Below are 27,428 nucleotides of genomic sequence, written 5' to 3'. Positions count from 1 at the left end.
CCGGCAGACGGACGGTCGACCGTCGAACCATCGATGTTTAATAGGGATGTCATGTCATCAGGTATTTGTGACATATCGCGCGCATCACCGCAATACCGGGCGGCCAAACAGGCGGCCAACTGGAAAATGAGCTTCTAATAATAAACAGCCAGATTCACTAACTGACATGCAGAGAGAGTAGAGAGTAGAGAGAGAGGGAGAGAGAGCGAGAGAGGGTTGAAGTATCGTGCAAAAAGAAATGACACGGGAAAAGAGCTGTGTTAGCATGACAGGAGAAGGCAGTATTGCTTATAGGGAGAGGGGGGAGAGGGTGGGAGGGAGAGAACAGAGGAAAGAGAGAGGAGACAAAGAGGAAAGGGTGAAAGCGAGGAGGGAGAGGGTGAGAGGGAGCAGGAGAGAGGGATAGAATGAAGAGAACAGGGGGAGATGGTAAGGTAGAGGAGGTGAGAGGGTGAAAGATAGTGAAGATGAGAGATAGAGAGACAAAGAGAGAGAGAGGCTGAGAGCGGGGAAAGAAAGAGGTAAAGAGGTGAGAGGAAGAGAGGTAAAGAGAGAGGGAGAGCTATAATCAATGCTTGATCAAATGTTCAGAAAATCAATAATGAGACTGTGAATGTTTTTCAGGTGTAAAACGAATCATCAATCAATTAATTAATTACTAATCTAAAAACACGCGAAGATCATTACCGCCGCATTGAATTCATGGTAAACGATGTTTTTTTCAATTATGGCGCAGTGCGCGGAGGAGCTAGACGGGAGGAGGGCTGGAACGGGAGGAAAGCTTGACGAGAGCCGCTAGAAAAAACGGTTTCATAATCGATGAAATACGTACGAACATCATCAAAATTTCAAATTCGATTCAACTTCGACGAGATGGAAATTCAAGTGGCAGTTTCTCAGACATCGTTGGATCGAGTTTTAAAACACGACATTCAATAATGACGACACCGATGAGAGAAGCACAAATAGAGAAATGAAGTCATTTCGACCACATTTACACCAAAGATGAAAAGGGAGTCATTAGAAACCTTGGCCTGATTACACTTCTGTGACAGAAGTGATCTTAAGACTGGTTTCAAGTTGTTAGATCAGTTATAGAACTAAGTTGGTCTTAAACAAGTCTTAAGACTGAGCAACTGGTTTTTGTTGCACAGTTACAAGCGACTTTGAAACTGGTTCCAAGACACGGTTCAATATTGTCGAGATATATTGAGTTCAATTCATTAGAAATACCCGTAAACCTAACTGGTAACTGTTGAAGTAAGTGTAGATTTCATATCAAATCCAGTTCAATAGTGATCAGTCCAATTTAGATCTTGTAGAGTCAAATATAACTGATCACCGCCAAACCGGGTCTAAATATGGTAATTTTGTAGAGTTAGTTGAAGGTAGGATTTCGATTGGTCTCTACCGATGCCGGAATGCATAATCCATTAAACAGTTAAGCAGCAGCCAGTAGAGAGTTCGTAATTCGGAATTGATATTCTCACAATCGAAACCTGCCTAATTTGAAGCATTACGCGGGGAGTGAGGCGAGGAGGTGCATTGCTCCCTTTTCATATATACATTCAGTAGACTGTACACCGATATAAGCAGAGTTGTAATAAAAGCTACTAGCGCTGTGCCGAACCCACCAGGGTTGTTAGGTGTTGTTTTCTCACCTCCACCTTCTTCACTCTTCTTCTTCTTTTTCTTTTTGTCTTTTTCGCCCTCGTTTTGCGACGCGCCGAGCAACGCGAAAATGATACCGGTCTGCGAGTTGATACCGACCGCAGTTACGAGCATTTTACCGCTGCCCTCCATCACATGAGTACCTGTTCAATGGAAAATAGAAATTGACATCAACATTTAGGAAGATTCTTTGTTCATGTATTGTCTGAAATTTGACCATAACTTCTGTATAATAGACTGCACTGATGTCTGAACCTTTCACACTATAAAGATGTTAAACTTGAGGGTGGATGGTCAGTAAACTCGACTCAAGCTGTATCTTTTGACCTGAGGGAGTTGGATGGTACAGTAGACTCCGCTCAAGCCGTACCTTTTGACTTGAGAGAGTTGGATGGTGCAGAAGACTCCGCTCAAGCCGTACCTTTTGACTTGAGGGAGTTGGATGGCGCAGTAGACTCCACTCAAGTCGTATCTTTTGAATTGAGAGCAACATCAGAGTTGGATGGTACAGTAGACTCCACTCAAGTCGTATCTTTTGACTTGAGAACAACATCTTAGTTGGATGGTACAGTAGACTTGGTTCAAATGGATCTTTCTGTTCGACATGATAGTGCAATCATGAGAGTTGGTGGTATCATAAATAGGGTCAGAAAGATGTGAGTTAAATATCTCCAGGGAGTTATATATTAAATATCTTCAGAGGTTTATTTAGAATCCCAGCTGGCATTATTCATAAACAATTCTTTTTTATAGCTGTTTCTAGTAGGATATTTAACTGGTTCTAGTGGGTCAGTCAACTTTTTAACAGAATTAACTTTAATATAATATAAATAATTCTTGATAGAGTTAAAGTAATTTGAAATGCTGTGGAATAAGGTTTTATTCATGTATTCTATTCAGACAGAAACAGGGCGACATGTCTGAGTGGTTGTTAGTAATAGGTCAATGCTTGAGTTGCTCATTACAAGTCACAGGTGGTCAGGTGACCTGGCAATTGGCTGTCTACTGTTTCATGTCACAGGTGTTCAGATCACAGTGTCTGGTTACATGTCACAGGTGGCCAGGTGATATAAGGTTATGAATTGATTGGCTGCTGCAGTTATGATGTCACAGGTGGTCAGGTGATCTAGGGTCAGGGCTCAGATTGGCTGCTAGCGGAATGATGTCACTAGCTAGCAGGTTTTGGAGAGTGTGAATAAGGCTGATCCCTCATCAAAGCTTTCTTATTTCCTTAACTTTTCCAGGATTTTCAGGACTAGAACGAACCCTGAAATGAAGAGTTTTACTCAGGTCTGGGTCTAACTGCAGTTAAGGTCAAGGTCACCTTTTCAATGTGTGGCGCTAGTGTTATTAAAGAATAGTGTTTCAAATTTCATTTCAAATTTCGAACATACATGAAATACATAATCTGTATGTATTTTTGCCATTAGGGAAACGTAAACTGCAGTTGCTCCTGGGATACTACAGGATGCTGCAGGATTGGAAGTTGTTTGTTTACCTGATAATAACATTGGGTCGAGATTCTCGCCTTTTTTCACGTGATCCGATTCTCCGGTCAACGAACTCTCGTCAATCTTTAGATCGTTACTCTGTAGAATGATACCATCGGCCGGTAAAAGATCACCTGAAATTAGACGAATAAAAACAAATATAAGCACTGAGAAGTAACAGCAGAAACAGAGATTGATGAATTCTGGAGTTTTCACATTTTTTCATATCCTTAAGTTACAATTGGCTTTTCCCCACCTTATTTCACAACAAAATACCAGGGACCAGTTGCTGAAAAGTTGTTTAGAGTTAACCAGTGGATAGTTGACATAGCAGCAATTAAAAGTTTATTGTTACTATGGTATTTATCCGCCAGTTATCATATTTTGAGCTACTGGTTTCAGGATTTTTCCAATTTCTCATACATTTTCTCTTGGTAAAACATAAGGGGTTGCATAACATAAACAGTTACTGATCATAAACTGGACTAATTCAGCCTAATTTCTTTAACTTCAGCACAGCTTGTGCATAAATTCTGAGTCTCGGCAGATATTCATTTTCACATCAACCTAACCCCTGTTTGTCGTAAATAAGGATGTTAGAATATGGTTTTGGGCAAGACTCGATGATGAGTTTTATATTTCCAAAGCAGGTGCCGACCTGATTTTATTCGCGTAGAATTCCTCCGCTATAAAAGATATATCGAATAAAACTCGAGAATCAATATCATCATCATCGTGAAAACGGCCACACGTGGATGACAGAGAAGACACATGTGGAAGTGGAAGCACGCCGGTTTTACAACCGTGGAGCCAGCTGTTTAAACTGTACCGAGGTTAAGATTCACGAGGATAGAGAGAGAGAAAGAGTGTAGGAGTAGGAACAGTAAACATATCGATCTCTAATATTGATTACAACTGATCAATACATTCACTCACTCACTCACTCACTATATACGGCTATTAAATTACCACGTATCAAATTGAATGGCAATCGCAGAGAATGGGGCTATAACTGCTGCTACTGCTGCTGCTGGTATGATTTTTACGAGCTATCAACACAGATACCGACCACTGGCGCGGCAGCAAAGTCCAACAGATAGCTAGTTAGTTACTGGGAGCCACGGGGAATGAAGCTACGATCCTCGATCGCCGGAGCGTATGATATTGGTATTACACTCGAATGAGTATAACTTAAGACGAGTGACATAGCCGGCAGTGCCGCGCAACCCACGCATATACGACATTCAATATGAACTTCTAATAACGCATACCCTGGCAAGTGAGCATCCACCAGGTGTGTATGTACTGTTAGGGTACATTACAACATCTATGCTGGATTTCTTCTTAAAATCAATTAAAATCTACCCATAAATTTCGCAGTTTTGAATCTAGATCCAGTTCCACATCTGTGTGGGTTTGTTTGACTCTGGAAACAGGTCCACAGTTATGTAGGTTTAATTTGACTCTGGATCCAGTTCCACAGGTGTGTGGTGTAAAAATGACTCTGGATCCAGTTTCACGGTTATGTGGGTTTCGTTTGAATGACCCCATTCTAAAGTTTCAGTTTTGTGGCTCTCATTCGAATGCAGACATGAAATTTCAATTAAAAGTACTGATCATCTAGAGTTTATCTTAACGCCTGATTTGCATAATCAGTGTATTATTCAAAAGGCTAGAAATCTAGATGAAAGCCGATGAACAAATTCAATTTCGAAACATGTCGATACGCCACATGTTGTGAGGTTTGTGAAGGGTTAATAACGCAGCTACGCATTGACCAACAGCACTGTTACAACAATCAACATCACCATCGAAATTAAGGGATGTTACAGCAATCAGTAGCAAGATCGATGTAACAGCATGCCGCGCCGCGCTGCCTGCGCCATCACGAGAATCATTCAATAGCAGCTGATTCAATAGGAAACAGAAGAACCTATTACCATGACAACGCATCCCGCACTGACCCTCAACGTCTAGTCTTGCACTATATCAGCTGTATAACAGTGATTTACACCAGCACCGGCCTTTACTGTACCAGCCTTACCAGCTGTACCAACCATACCGGCTAAACCAACTGTACCAACTATATGAGCTATACCAGCTATACCAACTATACCAACTGTACCATACCAGCTGTACCAACTGTACCAGCGTATAGCAACTATACCGGCTTTACCAATGTATACCAGCTATACCAACTGTACCAGCTTTACTAAGCTTTACCAGCTATACCAACTGTACCAGCTTTACTAAGCTATACCAGCTATACCAACTGTACCAGCTTTACTAAGCTATACCAGCTACTCCATCTGTACAAGCTTTACCAAGCTAAACTGGCTATACCAACTGTACCAACTATATGAGCTATACCAGCTATACCAACTAAACCGACTCTACCAACTGTACCAGCTGTACCAACTGTACCAGCGTATAGCAACTATACTGGCTTTACCAATGTATACCAGCTATACCAACTGTACCAGCTTTACTAAGCTATACCAGCCACTCCATCTGTACAAGCTTTACCAAGCTAAACTGGCTATACCAACTGTACCAACTATATGAGCTATACCAGCTATACCAACTAAACCGACTCTACCAACTGTACCAGCTGTACCAACTGTACCAGCGTATAGCAACTATACTGGCTTTACCAATGTATACCAGCTATACCAACTGTACCAGCTTTACTAAGCTATACCAGCTATACCAACTGTACCAGCTTTACCAACGTATACCAGCTATACCAGCTATACCATCTGTACCAGCTTTACTAACCTATACCAGCTATACCATCTGTACCAGCTTTACTAAGCTATACCAGCTATACCAACTGTACCAGCTTTACTAAGCTATACCAGCTATACCAACTGCACCAGCTTTACTAAGCTATACCAGCTACTCCATCTGTACCAGGTTTACTAAGCTATACCAGCTATACCAACTGCACCAGCTTTACTAAGCTATACCAGCTATACCATCTGTACCAGCTTTACTAAGCTATACCAGCTACTCCATCTGTACAAGCTTTACCAAGCTAAACTGGCTATACCAACTGTACCAGCCTAAACCCGATGTACCAGCTTTACCAACTACACCGGTTATACCAGCAGTGCTATTACTGAGAGACTGGCTGACTGAGTGCCCAGTGGTATTTTACTACACGCTGTAGTGGCTCACTGATCACTGCAGTGATAACACTGGCCACTCTCTGTCCTCTCTATCTCTCTCCTCTCTCAGATATGGACAGATTTATCTCGGTTTTATTACATTGTGATTAATGTTTGCAGCTACAGTCTGCGAACCGGTGCTTCTCGTCATGAATATCAATTTTTATTCTCGTTTTAGCACCGACATATTCTACCATTCGCGGGGCGACGAGGATTATTAAATAAGTATCATTCGCGCGCAGTCACTAACTAATACCACTGTACTCATAAATATTATAGCTACGAAAAATATCGGATCTAACTGAAGTTATTCCAGCGAAAGTGAGGGCTTAAGACTCTATCCTTGTCGTAGCCAATATGAGACCAGTATTGAGAAGTCAGAACCATGAAATAGTAACAAATACTGAAAATCAGGAACAGTTGTCAGCTCTGAAATAATGAAACAAATAGGGCCACACAAAACACCTCAATATGGCACCAGTCATCAAGGGAAATAGGTTAAGAAGTCCCTTTGATTTTCGCTTGAAAGTTTTGGAATGCAGATGAACACCTGAAAATCTTCAATTATAAGACTGGTTTTGTTATATAGGAAAAAACCACATGTACTATCGGCTGGGCTTACTAGTGCTGAAACCGAACACAGTAAAGATAATGAAATAATCAAAGTTTTCAACTGGCTTGCAATGTGTCGCCGCGGCCGTTGACATTATAAACTATCGACGTTTTAATCACGACGAACAGAGTTTAGAATGAATTAATGTCACGTCGTTTCATGTGCGTGAATCTAAAATCAATCGTAACGTACGCGTTCAACTTATCAATCATCGATTTAAACGATGGTTTATTCATACCGCCTCCCTCCTACTGCTGCTGCTGCTGCTGCTGCTGCTGCTGCTGCTGCTGCTGCTGCTGCTGCAGAGATTCGAGATCGATGTCCTTCATGCCAGCTCACGACGCTTTCGTCATCGTCGTCGTCGTCGAATGCAAATGTGAAAACATTTTATCTCCTTTCGTTATTAGCAGACGTAAAATCACTGCAGCTCGACTGACTTTCATTGAGATACTTAATCTTTCCTGTCATTATACCCGTCATCATCCGGGTTATTACAGTTCACGGTTGTTGAAACGTTGGAAACAACGAACTGATATTCGGCGTTAAAGTCGTCGAACTAAACCGACAGCTTTGGAACTCGCTCGCAATTGCTTGGGATTCGTCGCGACTTTTTTGGGTCGCGAAGACCCATCGACCTACACGCCCCATGCGATGTGGAGGTATTTACAGACGCCATTTTATGGCATACAGCCCCGTCTAGTGGCCCTCAAGTGACCACAATCGACAAATCACAGTAGTGCCAATGATACCAGTCGCACATGTTCTCCTTTCTGTGATCCGACGCGACGCGACTGTCTGGTCCGCTCTTGCAACTGCAAGACTGGTTATTCTGTCGCTGACAGTCCAATCGCCGTCATTTGCGACCGGCTACAACCGATTGCATATCGCAAGCAACCTACGCTTGTTTTTAGAACCAGATTTTTCGGGAGCAGTTGTCAGTTGACCTTAACCCACTTTTAGAACCGGATTTCCTAGCGAGCAGTAGAATTTAACCCTTTCAGTGTCTACACCACAGTGCGGTGTATAAATCAGTCATGGATTTTGCTAGAAGTTGATAGTTTTATCTGTACTGAAAGATGGCAGCTGATAGTGTTATCTGTACTGAAAGATGGCAGCACCTATCAAACAGCGAAATATACCAGTAACCAACCAGTAATACCAGTAACTAACAATACACCGCACCGCAGTGTAGATGCACTAGAGCAGTTATTCGACGTACTGGGCTGGATTTTTTTTTAATTTTCAAACCTCAACACTTCCCGGTATTAATGAGTCAACAATGAAAGGGTTTAATAGTAAACGTACCGTATTTAACCTGCGCAATATCACCGACTATGATATCACCGACCACCAGTTGTATGACCTCTCCGCCTCGGATCACCGCTATTTTGTGTTCCTGTTCGATTTTATTTTGCAGACCGCGGAACTGACGTTCTTTCCTCCAATCGTTGAACGCCGTCACCAACACGACGACGAACACGGCTATTAGAATGGCGAGACCTTCGATCCATCCGGCCTCCGACTCCGTCGCATCTCCTCCGACTGAAATAAGACAAAATTACGCTTAAAATTCACTAAATCTACACCAGGGGGCGCATCGGTTACCATGAATGTTTATCCAATGTTGATTTTTTTGGGGGTAAATTCCTAAATATTTTTAAATTCCATCCCAGCTACGACACTGGACCTGGTCCTACAGTTCTGGGTCGAAATTTGATTCCAATGATGCCAACCATTTCCACTGAAAGCATTGAAATCAGTTTCAACTAGTTAAATCTTAACTCAGAACTGTGGAACCAGGCCCCGGTGAAAAAATTAGCTATTTCTAAAACGGATCATAGACATTTTCCAAATGTCATTTATTCGTTCTAGCCATTTCAGGACTCAAGTTTTCTGAAGATCGTTCATGTATGCTCACCACCATTTTCAAGTCAATTATAACAAATTTTCTTCAGTTTTCTTCGTTTTCTTTTCTATTCATTCAGAATAGAGAACCCGATCTAATTCATACTATCGCCACCTGGTGGTTGGTTAGCCCCCGCGACCGGCAGACAGTGAGCGAATCCTCTATCGCCGCAGTAAGCGACGAGACATCGCTTCCATTGAAGCAAACACCTTATGACATTTACACCACACACACGGGAACAATATAGCTAAACTAAATCGATACTGTCTATCAGTTCCCCCTAGACTATCATCGCTAGTAAATGTCAAAATTAATTTCCATACACGCAAAAATACCCGCTTTACTTTTTTCCGGTAAAACGTTAAAACGTTTCTTCGGGGGAAAAATAATCAGCAGATCATTTTAAAACGAATACAGGAGTATCAGTATTCAGACTATATATATACATATATATATTTTACGTCAACGTTGCTAGTTTTTTTTACCATACTTCAAATCGATTATTTTACATAAAAGCCCCCCTGAGGCGCCTGTACTACTAATAGTAATACAGCGCGCTGAGCTATCTCTTTACGGTTTTGATTCAAAGTTTATACGCGCAACCAGACACTATTCAAAAAATACACGTCGTCGTCGTCGGGGTCTGATCAAACCCGGTTTATTATCGGAAATATAATATAGAGACTTTTGAACGCGTAGAAATTAAGATACAAACAGTGTCGAGAACGTTTTTTGTTATCAAACAGCGAGTTTTGACAGTAAATAGTGACGTAATAACCAGAACCTACAGTCCTCGTTTGTGAGTTAATTCATCACGAATTCATCAATGAAAATGAACTCATTTTCGCTTAATTAACAGCAGTGAAATATGGCCCTAAAATTAGACCTAAATTGATAAAGCACAACAGCAAAGTAGGGCCGAATTTTTGGTTCTTACTCAACCACTTCATCCAATTTTCCTATAGTTGTAAGTTTTGAGAATTCTTAATTGATAGAATTATGAGCATGTACAGATACATGCACATGGGCTTATTTTGAAAACACCTGAAACAAACTTTACTCTTATGAGAGGCCCATTCCAAGTATCAAGGTTATCTCAACATATCGACGAGGGTTTGTCGACATAAAAGGTTTCGGCTCATTCCTAACAGCCATCATCGGGCGGAATGTAATATTCATTTCAAATCTACAGGTGCAATATCATAGGTTTTTTTCCCTGTGCAAGTGTATAGGGCTGACTGGCAGCCATATTGGTTACGAATGTACCTACAATAAACACAACACACTGAACTAAAAGCTGAGACGACCGATAGGATACCTGCCGAAACTAAAACTAATAACAGAACTGATACGGATTACACTAAACCCTGCCTAACTAAAAACCACAATCACTATATCTTAACATTTCTTATTGGGCTGAAGTTTGGCAGTGTGCCAAAGGTACTACTAGATTTTTCGTCGGGATGCTAATAAATGAGATGAATAGAAGAAGTATCTGAAAGAACCGATAGAAGATGTTTGATTCCATTCGATTCCGAGTTTTCTTGATGATAAACTTTTGGTAGTATCCAGGGGCCAGTTGCATAGTCATGGCTTAGACTTAAGACCAGTCTAAGACCAACTTAGTTCTATAGCCAATCTAACAACTTAAGACCAGTCTTAAGATTTAAGACCAATTTTGGACTTAAGTCAAGACTGTGCAACTGGCCCCTGAGGTACTAGATCTTCCGTTGGGATACTAAAAGATGAAAAAGAAATTTCTGAAGATGTTATGATTTCACCATTTTTTTTCGCCACAATGTAGAAGATGTTTGATTCAATTCATTTCCATGTTTTCCTGATTAGAAACTTCAAAAGGCGAACTGCGATACCACCGACCTTCGACGGCGGGGGGACACTGATCGAAACTGGCTCTAGAAAATACTCTCTAGAAACGTCTAAATCAAGATGCAGAAACTCGCGAGACTTTTCCTCAGACTTGAAGTACAAAAATCGTTGACTCTTAGGAGTTATATAAGATTTATACCGCATTTGCATACTGCTCAGCTTTGGAGCACTTCAGAATCTACGCATATTCCACGTATAGAAAATCATCAAAAAGAACCTCGACGCAAAAAGCAACTAGGGGCCGAGATATCGTCGGTTATCATCGTGGTTGAATACTTGAACGCCGCGTTCGATGGGGGAATGTTCGTATCTTGTTTCTTCAGAACGCGCGTTCAGATGGGAACAATAGAGCGTCTGAAGAAAATCATCTAGAGAGAAAAACAACGTCTGAATGATTGAAACGAACTGATAAACAACCGACGAACAAACGAACGAAATAGCAGGGAAGAAAAACTGAATCAATACACGTCGGTCGTCGACTGCGTTTTAAAAAGGGTGAACTCGTTCGAAATTGTTGAAATATAAACAGAATTTGCAGGGGGCCAGGTACTGAACTGAGGTGAGCACGGTATGAAGAGGTAGACACTTAAGTGAAAGAGGTAGAATGAGGCAGACACTAGGGTAAGAGAGGTAGGGCCAGATAAGACAACACAGGCACTTAGATAAAAGAGGTATGGCCCGGTAGACACTAGGGTAAGAGAGGTAGGGCCAGGTAGACACTAGGGTAAGAGAGGTAGGGCCAGGTAGACACTAGGGTAAGAGAGGTAGGGCCAGGCAGACAGTAGGGTAAGAGAGGTAGGGCCAGGTAGACACTAGGGTAAGAGAGGTAGGGCCAGGTAGACAGTAGGGTAAGAGAGGTAGGGCCAGGTAGACACTAGGGTAAGAGAGGTAGGGCCAGGTAGACAGTAGGGTAAGAGAGGTAGGGCCAGGTAGACACTAGGGTAAGAGAGGTAGGGCCAGGCAGACAGTAGGGTAAGAGAGGTAGGGCCAGGTAGACACTAGGGTAAGAGAGGTAGGGCCAGGTAGACACTAGGGTAAGAGAGGTAGGGCCAGGCAGACACTAGGGTAAGAGAGGTATGGCCAGGTAGACACTAGGGTAAGGGAGGTAGGGCCAGGCAGACAGTAGGGTAAGAGAGGTAGGGCCAGGTAGACACTAGGGTAAGAGAGGTAGGGCCAGGCAGACAGTAGGGTAAGAGAGGTAGGGCCAGGCAGACACTAGGGTAAGAGAGGTAGGGCCAGGTAGACACTAGGGTAAGGGAGGTAGGGCCAGGCAGACACTAGGGTGAGAGGTATGGCCAGGCAGACACTAGGGTAAGAGAGGTAGGGCCAGGTAGACACTAGGGTAAGGGAGGTAGGGCCAGGCAGACACTAGGGTAAGAGAGGTAGGGCCAGGCAGACACTAGGGTAAGAGAGGTATGGCCAGGTAGACACTAGGGTAAGGGAGGTAGGGCCAGGCAGACAGTAGGGTAAGAGAGGTATGGCCAGGTAGACACTAGGGTAAGGGAGGTAGGGCCAGGCAGACAGTAGGGTAAGGGAGGTAGGGCCAGGTAGACACTAGGGTAAGAGAGGTAGGGCCAGGCAGACAGTAGGGTAAGAGAGGTAGGGCCAGGCAGACACTAGGGTAAGAGAGGTAGGGCCAGGTAGACACTAGGGTAAGGGAGGTAGGGCCAGGCAGACACTAGGGTAAGAGAGGTATGGCCAGGTAGACACTAGGGTAAGGGAGGTAGGGCCAGGCAGACACTAGGGTAAGAGAGGTAGGGCCAGGTAGACACTAGGGTAAGGGAGGTAGGGCCAGGCAGACACTAGGGTAAGAGAGGTAGGGCCAGGCAGACACTAGGATAAGAGAGGTATGGCCAGGTAGACACTAGGGTAAGGGAGGTAGGGCCAGGCAGACAGTAGGGTAAGAGAGGTAGGGCCAGGTAGACACTAGGGTAAGAGAGGTAGGGCCAGGCAGACACTAGGGTAAGAGAGGTATGGCCAGGTAGACACTAGAGTAAGGGAGGTAGGGCCAGGCAGACAGTAGGGTAAGAGAGGTAGGGCCAGGTAGACACTAGGGTAAGGGAGGTAGGGCCAGGCAGACAGTAGGGTAAGAGAGGTAGGGCCAGGTAGACACTAGGATAAGAGAGGTATGGCCAGGTAGACAGTAAGAGGAGAGGTATAGCCACGCAGACACTAGGATAAGGAGAGGTATGGCCAGGTAGACAGATATGTCAGTAACAGACTGTTGGACGCTTTACTGATCATACGTACAAAGATAATCAACCACCACACAAACTAACCGCATGTACGAACTAACCGTGTAGATAATCTTCATATACAGCACGGTTTAAACCTGTTGGTTATGAAATAACATTTGTTGCGCATTATCTTTGATAATTAGCTGGGGGAAACATTAAGTGAAGGAGTTGAGAGAGAGAGGTGAGTGTGGAGAGAATGTAAGAGCTGTTTCTGTCGTTCAACAGCTGAAGAGATGCATAGAGAACCTGTGTGTTTAAAACCGGCAGTAAACTCCTGTTTAACAGTATTTCCCAGAGAAAGTTTTCTCTCGATAAAGTTACCCAACTAGATCCAGACTGTGTAATAAGTGGCCGAGCTGTGAAACCCCCGTGGGAAATTCCGTAAACTATATCACAGGGTTGAATATTGATAATGCGCGGCGCCATTCAGAATCTGAAGATAACGCTCAGTTTTCTGGTAAACCATCCACGAGAGATAAAGCTCCAGTTAGAAAAACAGGCAGTTGAAGACGTGACGATCTGCCGTGAAGTCAAGGGTTCAGCTACTAATAATTCACATCTTCTCTTAGCCGGGATTTGAACCCGATGGTATCAAGAAACTGTCACGTAGTACGAATCCCTGCCCTAGTAGACACACCCTCTCTCAGCGGGGGTTTGAACCCGGTGACATCATACAACTATGTCACAGTATAAACCCCACCCTAGTAAACATCCTTGGTGTATGTGATGGTGTATGTGAAACCATGACACTTTTTCTGTTTTGCTTCACAAAACAACTATATGCCCGATGGGTCTATTAAGGCAGGGTTTGATGCTGTGGTTGAGTCTTGTTGCGATGCTATCAGATTTCCGTACGGGAACTGAAGTCGACTATGCAAACAATATTCTGAAGCTATTCAAGGGGACACAAACGAAAGGAAATTTTTTACCTACATCTAAAACATCATCAACAAAACACACGTATCTATTTAATCCACTAAAAACTATATACATCTTACCTTCGTGATCTGTGCGTACGCAAAGTTTATATAAACAAACATCAGTCATTTTTGCATGGATTCTATATTTATAGTGCATTTTTTTGTTTTTATAAGTCTTACGGATGTCGGCCACATTGCCAAGTTCATCTACAAAGTGCTATCACTAACAACTTTCGTTTTAAGGGGGGGTTAAGACCCTCAGTCACACCTTTCATATTTCTGTTCGAATTTATCTGTCAGTTATCACAGGGGTTAGACCCTAAAATGAATCGGTAATCAACGGGTAAGACCCTCGATTCTATCAGTTATCAGGAGTAAGACCCTCAATTTGTCAGTTATCAAGGGGTAAGACCCTCAAATTAATTGGTAAGCGAGAAGTAAGACCCTAAAATCAATCAATAATCAAGGGGGTAAGACTTATGAATTAACAAGTAATTTAGGGGGTGAAGACTCTCGGTAACAAACACCTTTCAAATTTCATCTAACAAATGGTATCAGTATTTCTAGTCTGGAGGAGTCACACATTTCAAATTCAGTAACGGCTGATGTACTCGGAGACAGCAGGACTCTTGTTGACGTTGTTCTAATTGTAAATGAATTCAGTGACTCTCAATACTGACCACCGGAAACATTGTTACATCATTGATAGTCAGCCAATAGAGACCAATACAGCCGGCTTGATTAACCCACAGCAATCACCGTCATGGGACTCACTCTCTCCAAAACGCAACCTAATCCAATCTAGATTACATTTCATACATATATGGATAAATGTGAGATATAAAATCAACACGAATAGATGGATAGACGGATAGAGTGGGTCGACGGTGATTGGCCGGGAAATAGTGGCGTCGCGTGATCGCAATAAACGATGATTTTTGAGCACGCGTCGGGTATATATCATTTGATATCGGTGCTCGTCGTCGTCACTGATGCAGAATATGATATTAGTCCCCGTTAGTAAAGAGGCTAGTCGATCGACGCACATGGCACGAGATCGGTCGCTCGATATGAAATCCGACGCTAGGGTAACTAAAGACGTGCGATCGAAAACGTCAGACTGGGCCAGAGTTAAATTTCGGCAAATTTTTATTAAGTATCGAGTGAGTGGTTTATGTATGAACGCACTCTCTAATTAGATACAATGGTTTGATCTGATCCAGGTTTAACATCGTCTCACGGTTACCGTGGCTTTAGTCAGTTATCCACTTCGGAACTAAGGCAAGTTTTGATCGGTGTCTACCGATTGAGAAATTCTCTTCTGGCGCGCTTGTTTCGATCAGAATACACGCTTTACCTATTCCGGGACAGCGTAATCTGTAAACCTGATAGAAGCTGCCGGTAGAGAATTCGTTATCGGGAATTGATATTCCTAAACCAGAATATGTTCAATCGAAACCTAGCTCAGTTTCTGAGTACATAGTCACGTAGGTGTGTTAGAATGTCGTCGTACCAGAATTACTGAATTCAAAACATGTCAATAAAGAACAAGGGTGTTTGAACTTCATTATAAAATATTGTTCAATTCCAAATGTTATGGGCTATTTAAATGCTGTTGAATATTGACCAGATGCACAGCTGTGATTTAACTCCGTTTAATTCTCATCGGGTTAAAAATAAGTTCAACTTGGAAATGATGGATTTAGATTGTTGTGGATATAGATTCAACCCGGAGTTGGATAATTGAATCCGAGTCCGTGGTCTCATCAGGTATGAAGCGATACGCATACCACAAACCCAGGTCTAGTGAAAGGATAGGAGTTAGCGTGGAAAGGGTTAATGAAATTGCAACACATCAGTGGTCACTCAGTTATGCACACAAATCTTGTGCTTGTGGAACGGGCTTTAGGGGCAATAAACTGAGCTTATAGAGATCACGGATATGACTGACTGCCGAAATTTGTAAATTCCCCGATTATCTTTTGTCGTCATGTATGGCAAGTCTCCAATTCTGACCAGACATAAAACTATGACTTAACATGCAAGACCTCTCCAAACCAGAGGTGAAGACCTTCGAACCCAGAGGCGAAGGCAATCAACTGATAAGTCGAATCTTACCTTCTTCTCCATCCGACTCTGGTTGATAAAATGATAATCCCAGTGAAATGATAGCGGCAACGATAAGAATGATAAGCGTGATATCTTGCAACGCTTCCCATACTAGTTTTAAAAAAGACTTTGGAGGTTTCGGAGGTATGATATTTGATCCAAATTCAGCGACCCGCTGTTGTATATCAACGGCAGTTCCCGGTAATCCTGCAACAGAGAAAAATGGAAAAACAAATCAGTGTGATTGATTGGATTCAACATTACCCTTAGGATGGACTGGGTCGAAATATGTGATTCATGCGAAAATAACAACTTATTAGAATTAGGAGTTAACTCTAACTCACAACCGCGAAACTGGATCCTGAGTTCAGTGTTAACTCTAACTCACAGCTGCGAAACTGGATCCTGAGCTCACAGTTAACTCTAACTCACAGCTGCGAAACTGGATCCTGAGTTCAGAGTTAACTAACTCACAACTGCAGACCAGACTACTCTCTAATTGTAGTATTTCTTTACCAATATGAGGATAATTTTATATCGAAAATAACAGTTCAATAGAAAATGAACTAGAAATTATTCTCATTTTGAGATTATTTGGATACATTTGAGAGTAGTTGAGCTCTTTATAAGACTAATAGAAACTATTCTCAAATAGTAGGAAGTCAGATCTGCAACTGTATAACTAAAACTCAAGAGTTACCAGTTCCGCATTGAAATTATGGAGGTTTTGGGAACAGATTAACAGAAGTCTCCCTTACCATCGGTTGGTGATGTCTTTAGCTTTTTACAAATTTCAAAAATACCGCCGTACGTGCTATTGATTTTTCGCAAGGCCTCCGCACCGCGTATTTCCATCAACTCGCGCAGTTCCTTGACCGTCAAGCCGAACTCGGACGGTCGCCAGTCCATCGCTTGAGTCATTTTGGCTCATCTACCCTAACGACCTCGTCAAACAGCCTGCAAAATAATAACAACAGAAACTGTTATTGATTCAAACACTCAACGGGTTTATTACATAAAATCAGCCGCGTAATTTAACCTGATTATAGATATAGTGTATATTGCGCAGACAGACAACATGGTTCCGCACTTAAAAATTGCCGCAATCGCACGAGCGTTTTTGATGATGATAATAAAAATAATCGAAATGATAGAAACTTAAACTAATTTTAACGAATTCATATATTTACTGAAAAAGGGTTTTATCTGCAATTTAACCCATTGTGATATACATGTATATTGTTAGAACAGAATGAAATTTTTTAAACTTCGACACAGCTTGTGAACATATTCAGAGCAGGGCGCTTCACAGTATAGAGCGCTTCACGGTATAGGGCGCTTCACGGTATAGAGCGCTTCACAGTATAGAGCGCTTCACGGTATAGAGCGCTTCACGGTATAGAGCGCTTCACGGTATAGAGCGCTTCACGGTATAGAGCGCTTCACGGTATAGAGCGCTTCACGGTATAGAGCGCTTCACGGTATAGAGCGCTTCACGGTAAAGGGCATCAAAATTGTATCAAAATATTAAGACAGAACTTTTAACAGATTTTTGATGATTTTTCAGATTTTTCACAATTGTTCATATTTGTTCAAAATTTCTTTTAGGATATATCAATTTTTCACAATATTGTTCACATCTTTCACATTGTTCTGCCTCCCATTTAAACGACCTGGTTCCACAGTCAGGAAAAATGAAATTTTAATATCTCAACTTTAAGTCTTCAATTTTATGCAGTTCTGTCAAGATCGGATGTTGAAAAAAGCGAATTCTCGAAAATCGACAGCTCTTGAGTTCCGTCATTTTTCTTCGCGTCGACTAATATAAGAATCAAAACCGAATTTTCAGTAGCGACATAAATCACAATCCTCGCGAGAAGAAACATTTAAAACCATTTACACCGATATAAGCGATGATGATCAGTGATTTATGTTGTTAATGTTGTAAATGTCGGACGAGGACACGAGTTTAATGGTCGTACAGTCCATCGAGCTAATATACCCAAAAGACCGCCGCGAACCTCTGACAGCGTCGGCTAATTACTTCACGCTACTGAACGCTGCTAGTTTTAATGGTTCCTCTTGGTTATAAAGTGCGTCGATAAAATCATGGATTTCACAGTTTTTAGAGAACAATCTTCATTTCATATGCAACGCTTTTTTTAAAGGGGTTTAAGATAAAGACGGCATACGCTAGGCGGGGTCGCTAGTTGGGGTGGCTAACGTGAACCTCCGAAGACCTAAAAAAGTTTGAGTTTTTTAATACAATTGTCTCCGTTATCCCAAAATCGAAATTGTCCCGCTTAATTATACGGCTTGAAGATTTGGTTAGATTAGATTTGATTTGGCGTCCCTTATAAACCCGCTAGACCTGCCAGGAGCAAAACAGGGGGCTTGCAATTGCTTTATTTTGCACTTGTTAAAGCTCTAGCTAAAACCAAATAAATAACAGGGACAATCCCTATTTTAAGATAAAGAAAAAAAAAACTCTAGCTAAAAGGTTCCACCCGAGAATTTTGGCTGCGGGTACCCTTTACAAGAGGGATAGACAGAGCCAGGGGAAGCAAGAAATTCTGGAGGAAGGGAAAAGGGAATAAGAGAACAGGCTGTGGGCGGGAAGATAGTTGGAGATGGAGACTGTGGGAAAGCTGATAAACACAGTTATGTAGTAACGCAGCGTGCGCAGATCAGCTACTGATAAACAAAACTATGTTGTAGTCGAGAGATTACAAAACCCCCCTAGACTTATCAGAGGATGAAAAATAATACATTCAGTTGATGTTTTGTTTCTATAAATCGGTTACAGATGAAGATAATGCAACAACCACAATCCGTCTGCTCCCGTAGACTGCGCCAAAAATAACTCCAGACAAACCGTCCGTTGTTTTAATATATCATATCACCTTTCACTTCACCACACGTGCGACGATAACGATTCAAACTTGAAATAAACAATTTTCGGGAATTTTCGAATAAACGCTTTATCGCAACCTGCTATGTCCTGTCAAGGTTTCGTGCGGTAATTAGTATGACTAGTTAAATTCGCGCCACCGATGGCTGTAAAGTGACGGATATTTCAATGAACGCACCAGGAAATGTCAATTTAATGAAAATGGCCGACTGTGTACGACAGGAAGAGTTTCTAATCAGTCACCTATCCTAATATACAATATACTCATATCATCAAACTAAAACGAGTTAAAACGAGTTCATTTTCAATGAGTTCACTCCCAGTCAAATCTGAACTCAGTTCTGAGGAACTGGGTTCATTCTGAACAACTATCGCTGTTTTAAGATTTGAATGGCACGACCCGTGAGCCAAGTAAGCTTATATACACGAGAAGAATCTGACATTGTGTAAGATATCTACGCGCAGGTTTCCAGAACCAGGAAGTCTTTGAAGTTTTAAGTATAAAACCAATATCGTCAGAGAGTTAAAATGCTTAGATATCTAGAAGAAAATAAAATCCTCATTTTGATACATTTGTTCTACATTTACAACATAAAACAAACTACAAAAACTAAAATAAATACACGTTCAATCTTAAATGGCGGTTATTCTACTAATAGTACGTTTTGATAACTGCCCCTTGTCTTGAATGAAACGCAGTGTTATTTTTTATTTCCGAAGGTTTGTCACATTTTGAAGCTTTAGCTGCGGCTGCAGCGAACAAAGGGTTAAAGTATCAAGACGCACTGATGGGAATACGATATCATTTCGAACATACTCGAAATAGCGTATTTATCTTCTACAATACTCTTATTGCGGTTGAAGCCAATCAAAAATTGTCTCGTTGAATTGATGCGAAATGCGATTTTCAATTAGTTTTCTCCGCGAGGTTGCGTCAACATCACTCGATAAAATGAAAGAAAAATAAGCGCACCACCCGTAACCTGAGTGGTTTATACTATCAGTCATATGTCAAATGGGTTTGAATCCTGATGGTAGTAGTCAGTCTTTGACTGGCCACTCGTCAATCCAGGGTTTATGTGTTTGAATCCTGGTGGTAGCAGTCAGTCAGTCTTTCACTGGTCTCTCATCAATCCAGGATTCATGTGTTTGAATCCTGGTGGTAGCAGTCAGTCAGTCTTTCACTGGTCTCTCATCAATCCAGGGTTCATGTGTTTGAATCCTGGTGGTAGCAGTCAGTCAGTCTTTCGCTGGTCTCTCATCAATCCAGGATTCATGTGTTTGAATCCTGGTGGTAGCAGTCAGTCAGTCTTTCACTGGTCTTTCATCAGTCCAGGGTTCATGTGTTTGAATCCTGGTGGTAGCAGTCAGTCAGTCTTTCGCTGGTCTCTCATCAATCCAGGATTCATGTGTTTGAATCCTGGTGGTAGCAGTCAGTCAGTCAGTCTTTCACTGTTCTCTCATCACTCCAGGATTCATGTGTTTGAATCCTGGTGGTAGCAGTCAGTCAGTCTTTCACTGGTCTTTCATCAGTCCAGGGTTCATGTGTTTGAATCCTGGTGGTAGCAGTCAGTCAGTCTTTCACTGGTCTCTCGTCAATCCAGGGTTCATGTGTTTGAATCCTGGTGTTAGCAGTCAGTCGGTCAGTCTTTCTCTCTCATCAAACCAGGGTTTATGTGTTTGAATCCTAGTGTTAGCAGTCAGTCAGTCTTCCACTAGTTTCCGGTCTGGTGTCGAATGGGTCTGAATGCTGGCGGTAGCAACTGTTTTCTCATTTTGGTACGCAGCCCCCCAGCGCCCCCTTTTCCGATCAATAAGCAAAAGGCCGAGGGATACAATTTTTTCTGACCCAACACTCACAAGTCTGCGGTTACATTATGACGTTATTAATAGTGATATGACACATATATTTTTTCATCATTTCCAGCGAAAAAGTGCATCTGTTGCCATCGCATATCCTACTACACAACATACGTATATATACACTGAAAACTGCACCCTTTTTACAAACAATACTTGAATAATAAACTTAAACATCTGTTTCTCAATTCTTCCTGATCCAACTACCTCTAACACACAGGTATATTTATGGGCAGTCGGATTCTAATTTCCTCTTGGGGGGGGGGGGCAGATTCAAGGGGAGGCTGCGGTAGCAAGTGCCAAGCCCCTCTTCAAAAAGTCGAGTGGCCCTGAAATTTTATTAAACTGATAGCTAAAAAAGTTTAAATTCATAAGCTCTGTATTTCCAAAAATGAGGTAATATGTTTTTCGATGAGTTTCTTTCTTTTGAATTATATGATGCGCCCCTATTTTGGGGGTACGGCCCTCCCCGATCCTAGATCCGGTCCTGTGTAATGGTGAATTACGAATACCTGCAAAACCCGCGTCATCAGTGCAAAAGCAACGAATCGAATGTCAACAAAGCGAAATTCGATCGGAAGCCGTAGGTCGGAAGGATCAACTGAGTCAACCCTGATTTATACACACATTATCGAAACCCTTGAAGCCTACTATATCTCAAACATAACCCGCGCTCGTGTCAAGGGCTATCGTTATGTATTTGCAGTACACAATGTCGATAACCTCTCGAAGCAGTCATAATTCAGAATATTCAAACAAAATCTATAGCATCCGGTGCGATTCAAGAATAGGGGACTATAGCAATATATATGTAGTGATAGTAATCAATTAAGTAATAATATTAGTAATTGATAATGATGATATATAATGATAGTAATGTATATAGTAATTAATGATGATTAGGGAACTAAACCTAAGCCTAACCCTAAACCTAACCCTAATCCTAACCACTAGTCCCCTATTCTTGAATCTTACCTAGTATCCTTCACTAGGTTCGCCTACCTTATATACGGATATATTCCGGTAGCTTCGGTCTAAATGTCCGTTAAAATATTCCGATTCTCTCGATTAAAATTCAGCGAATCCGATTAGTTAAATCCCTCGTTAGAATCCGTCTGCGCTGATATTCCCGGCTCGCCGCGGCGAAAAACAGCAACGAGATATTCCGCAGTAAGCAGTAATTCTACTGGCTATGTTATTATTCCACACGTTACTGCAGTAGTCAGTCAGTACGGTTGCCTGCACAAGTACTATATATAAAACGCCTAGCGCCCGTCCGGCTGTATGATAATACATGTATTTAGTATCTATTTGAATAGACATGTATATCGCTATAGTACTACTATATACGTCATAGTAAAGACAATCGTGGGCGCCGGCGATGAGAATTTTCGCAATTAACGCCGAAAGAGAATCGAACAAACGAAGGAACACTTACGTTCGCTGCTCGGAGAACACGTTCTGTTCTATTGCGCTTGGTTACTTGTTTGTATACGTAATTGCCTACGTCAAATAATAATATAAGGTTAAGAGCCATAATTATACATGAATAATGATAGCACTACGCGCGCGGTATGTGCTCATCCGAAATAGCGAATTTTGGCTCATCTAAACTAGCGAATTTTGGCTCATCTGAACTGGTGAATTTTGGCTCATCCGAACTAGCGAATTTTGGCTCATCCGAACTAGCGAATTTTGGCTCATCTAAACTAGCGAATTTTTGCTCATCTAAACTAGCGAATTTTGGCTCATCCGAACTAGCGAATTTTGGCTCATCTGAACTTTGCTTTTTCCGCATTCCCTGACATGCGCGTCGTTTTTCCCTGACTTGATCTGTTAATAATACAACGCACTCAAATACATAAATCTCAACAAATTTCCCTGATTTTTCCCCGATTTCTAGCTTTTTCACAAAATTCCCCGACTATTCCATGACGTTTTTAAAGAAAAGAAAAATCACCGACTTTTCCCTGATTTCCGAGTACACGACATTTTTCGAATCTTTCCAAAACGAAACAGATCGTCATAACGGCTTTGAAATTAGTTACACGTAAATGGCGAAAATACCCCCCCCCCCCTAAAAAAATAGAAATTCCTGGTCTCGAGACTCTGATTCCTAAAACGAATATTTTTTCGCATATAATTACCTACACTGATGATATTCAGCAGGCCCGGTATCTAACATATACCTAGTATTTGATTTCCAGGAAGAATAAATAATAGCAACCATTCTTAGCAACCAGTCAACCCCATCCTTAACCTAGCATTCAACTTATGATAAATTTGAATCGTTTTTTTCAAGCCGTTAACCGCTGGTCCGCTAAAAAAACCGGAATTCATTGTAACATTATTGCGACGGTTTTGACGGCGTCAAAAAACGTTTGCATACCGGTTCATAACGAACCGAGACCCGTCGAAAACCAACGCGACGCAAACATACGATGACGATGACGACGACTTACCCGCAGCCTACCTTCATACGACTCGAAATCAGAAACTCGTTATTACACTTTTCGACCGAGGTGCGTTTATAATAACTACTTCCTCGTCGTGATGATTAATCATAAAACCACGACGCCCGATTATTACGCGTTTATAAATAAAATCGGCGCATCAATTCAGATCTAAATTTAGAACGAAATCGTCACGAGGGACCTATTTCCATCGCATGTGATGTATACAACTTGTTCGTGCGTTCGTACGGACGTTGATTCTATATCATTCCATTTAATCAAACAAATTGGGTTAAAAATATTACATATGCGGTGAAAATAGCAGCCATCAGCCGCAATCCCGCGCGCGCGCGTTAGTATTCTATTTTACGACGCGCGACTATTTATAGAATTAAAAACAGTTGAAAATAGATCAGCGATTCCAAAAGACGTCATCGCCGCCATTCGAGAGCGCGATGTTTTTTATAATAACCGAACCGATTGTCCTTCGACGCACACGGGCTAATTTATAGAGCTAAAAATAAACCCGTCGACCCTCTACGTACGTACACAGCTTAAAAGGCTAGAAAAATCGATACCTCATTTCAGCCGAGCTTAAAAGTTGACCCAGCTGGCTGGCCAACTATCTACCCTGTACATAACTCATTTCTAAAATCATGATCGCGTTAACCATAACAGAGCCAGCATCGATAGAAGAGAACTGATTGAAATCCAGCTCGTGTTGGAAATTACAAATTCAGCGAATCCAATTAGTTAAATCCCTCGTTAGAATCCGTCTGCCCTAAATTACAGTACAGCTGAAAGACATCAAAAACTACTCATCAACAAAAGGAAGCTTTTCGGACTTGTCTTTTTATCCGAATGTGGGATATTTTCAGCGTAAAACCCTCATTTACATAGTTTCCACTGTATAGGTTTAGATATATCTGATTTATGTAGTAGCCCTTTTATCTCATGTACGTAGATCACTATCTGCCACTAGATTACTGAATTTCAGTCACAGTTCCCGGGCCGAACGTGTCATCGAGTCCAAAAATAGATCAGTAAATGATGTTAACATATCTAATCATGAATTTCATTCATCATTTCCTTATCTTATATTCAATGTTTTATGGACAATCAATGACTTTACGATGATGAACGAAGAACTGAATTGAATTGAATTGAATGAACAGCGCAGCGCTGTCACTAAACCCAGGCAACTGTAGAACTGTATTCAGAGTCAACTTTACCCCAACCGTGGAACTGTATTCAGAAATCAACTTAAACCCACACAACTGAGGAACTGGACCAGACTCAAATCAAACCGGGAACGAGATCCAGTGACAAATTAAACCCACACAACCGCGGAACTGGGTCCAGAATCAATCAATTTAAACCCACAGAACCGGAACTGGATCCCACACAGTCAAATTAAACCAACACAACTGTGGAACTGGGTCCAGAATCAATCAATTTAAACCCACACAACTGTGGAACTGGATCCACACAGTCAATTTAAACCCACACAACTGTGGAACTGGATCCCACACAGTCAATTTAAACCAACACAACTGTGGAACTGGATCCACACAGTCAATTTAAACCCACACAACTGTGGAACTGGATCCCACAGTCAATTTAAACCTACACAACTGTGGAACTGGATCCTACACAGTAAAATTAAACCCACACAACTGTGGAATTGTACCCTGACCATTGACCAGCCCTGCTTACCTCAGCTGATAGAATATTCCAACGAGAATGAATCACTGATAAACGTGAGAATGAGTTATTCCTGTGCGAGTATCACTGTATACGTACGTATATATCAGTATCACTGATTAAACAACGGTCTCATTAAAAATCTAACAACGTTCTCAACAACTCACTGCAGCTATCCCGTAAACTCGACACACTGCTATACTCCTGCTCTCGTTCAACTCGCCGCCGCCGTTGTTGTTGTCATAATTAGTCACACGATTAGTAATAATTTCATTCCGATTTTAGACGCGAGAATTGATATTAAATCCAGCGGCGTCCGTCGGTACGGGAGGGCTGTCTAATACCGTCAGTACGGGAGGGCTGTCTAATACCGTCAGTACGGGAGGGCTATCTAATACCGCTACTGCATCATCGGTCTCTCAAACAGTTCGCAGCGTTCAGCTTATTTGCAGCAGCAGCAGCAGCAGCGTTGTACGGATGGTGCGTGTATAGTACTGTATACAGCAGCGCTGTTAGATCAGTACCGATTGCTACAATAGACACACACACGCACATACACACTGTGCGAATACTGATCAGAACCAGTGGAGACACCTCGCCTCGCTACTGAAATCTAAATTCCCTTTCATCATTCTCATCATCATCATCATCATCATCATCGTTAGTTTATCGTTATCATCTTCGATAGACAATCGACACCCTATTCAATTCAGTTTCGTATAGGTTTATAACGAAGGTTATATTTAGGGGTAGGTTACGCGGTGGACCCTGGGAATAGGGTTTGTAATGAAGTATCGCGCAGATGCTCGAGGCAATTACGCATTACAATTCAGCGAAAAAACACAGGAAAAATCGAAATTGAATGTCGTTGAAATTGAAAAATAGTAATTCGCGCAACTTTACATGAATTCAACAATGGAAAATATTTCCTTACATCTGTTACACGAATGATTGATTCGAAGACGTTGAGTCAGAGTGGATGGAGTGGATAGAGTGGAACGATTTCATAACAGTGCGGAACCTCGTTATAACAACCTTGGATTTATCGGTTAAAGCAAATCTAAAATTTTGTCCCAAATAGGAACATTTTAATAATTCTATACTGGATATAACAGTCACAGTGAACTATCGGTTATAACAGATTTTCTGATCTCCTAAAGTTCGTTGTAACGAGGTTCCACTGTAATTTCATACCGGATATAACAGTGAACTATCAGTTATAACGAACAGATTTTCTGGTCTCCTGAAGTTCGTTGTAACGAGGTTCCACTGTAATTTCTTACTGGATATAACAGTGAACTATCGGTTATAACGAACAGATTTTCTGGTCTCCTGAAATTCGTTGTAACGAGGTTCCACTGTAATTTCATACTGGATATAACAGTGAACTATCAGTTATAACGAACAGATTTTCTGATCTCCTGAAGTTCGTTGTAACGAGGTTTCACTGTAATTTCATACTGGATATAACAGTGAACTATCGGTTATAACGAACAGATTTTCTGATCTCCTGAAGTTCGTTGTAACGAGGTTCCACTGTAATTTCATACTGGATATAACAGTGAACTATCGGTTATAACGAACAGATTTTCTGGTCTCCTGAAGTTCGTTGTAACGAGGTTCCACTGTAATTTCATACTGGATATAACAGTGAACTATCGGTTATAACAGATTTTCTGGTCTCCTGAAGTTCGTTGTATATAGAACTATCAGTTATAAAAAAAAGTTCATAAAGAGGATGCATTATTGTTTATAACAGTAAAAGTAAAAGTAGAGTAACCACTATAGTGATTTTACACTGGTTGACATAACACAGTTGTTATCAATATCGTTTCACAAAGCTATAATTCTGAAAATTTCGAGATTAAATTTCATAGCATAGTCAGATTTGAAGATTGTTTTCAAATCTAAAAACAGTTGAAGTAACCTTTGAAATGATATCTGCTGTAAATACCACGAATGTGGGAAACGATAATAATGTCACAAGTGAACTTTTAAAAACCTCTGACGTCAAATAGTGATAAATGTGGGAAATATCAACGCATATAATGAGAATAAAATTCAACGGCTCTTTGAAAAACAAGTTCGCCGTAAAATTCAATGAATGCCAAAAACGTTATATTGCATTTAATTAATTTTTCTTCACTTTCTGAATAGAGGTGCAGTATTTTAACATTTGAAACGCAAATAGATAAATGTCAGCCATAGGTAGGGGTTCAAACCTGTAAGTTGTGTGGGTTCAATTTGACTCTGGATCCAGTTCGACAGTTTTATGGGTTTTATTTTGCTATGGACCCAGTTCCGCATCTGTGCCAGTTTATTGGATTCAGAATCCAGTCTCACAGTTGTGTGGGTTTAAATTGACTGTGGGATCCAGTCTCACAGTTGTGTGGGTTTAAATTGACTGTGGGATCCAGTCTCACAGTTGTGTGGGTTTAAATTGACTGTAGGATCCAGTCTCACAGTTGTGTGGGTTTAAATTGACTGTAGGATCCAG

The 27,428-nt window shown here is 41.4% G+C and overlaps 1 protein-coding gene across 9 annotated transcripts in view; it reads right to left on the bottom strand.

The window, feature by feature from the left end:
* LOC141901324 (plasma membrane calcium-transporting ATPase 2-like) overlaps positions 1-27,428 on the bottom strand; it is a 106,207-nt gene that overhangs the window by 37,509 nt on the left and 41,270 nt on the right. For 5 of the 9 annotated variants that reach the window (XM_074788490.1, XM_074788496.1, XM_074788493.1 and 2 more), the window contains 5 exons: positions 16,762-16,960; positions 16,013-16,210; positions 8,250-8,486; positions 3,170-3,295; positions 1,635-1,814 (listed from right to left, as the gene is read on the bottom strand). In XM_074788490.1, the coding sequence (XP_074644591.1) occupies positions 1,635-1,814; positions 3,170-3,295; positions 8,250-8,486; positions 16,013-16,210; positions 16,762-16,924 (904 nt within the window). In that variant the 5' untranslated portion in view covers positions 16,925-16,960. Of the gene's footprint in view, positions 1-1,634; positions 1,815-3,169; positions 3,296-8,249; positions 8,487-16,012; positions 16,211-16,761; positions 16,961-21,776; positions 21,820-27,428 lie in introns of those variants that run through there. The other 4 variants (XM_074788494.1, XM_074788497.1, XM_074788499.1 and 1 more) reach the window with 2 other exon arrangements.

Source organism: Tubulanus polymorphus, chromosome 3, assembly GCF_964204645.1.
Source record: "Tubulanus polymorphus chromosome 3, tnTubPoly1.2, whole genome shotgun sequence".
NCBI lineage: Eukaryota > Metazoa > Nemertea > Palaeonemertea > Tubulaniformes > Tubulanidae > Tubulanus > Tubulanus polymorphus.
Note: the sequence above shows the minus strand (reverse complement) of the source record. Positions and strands in the feature narration are given on the sequence as shown.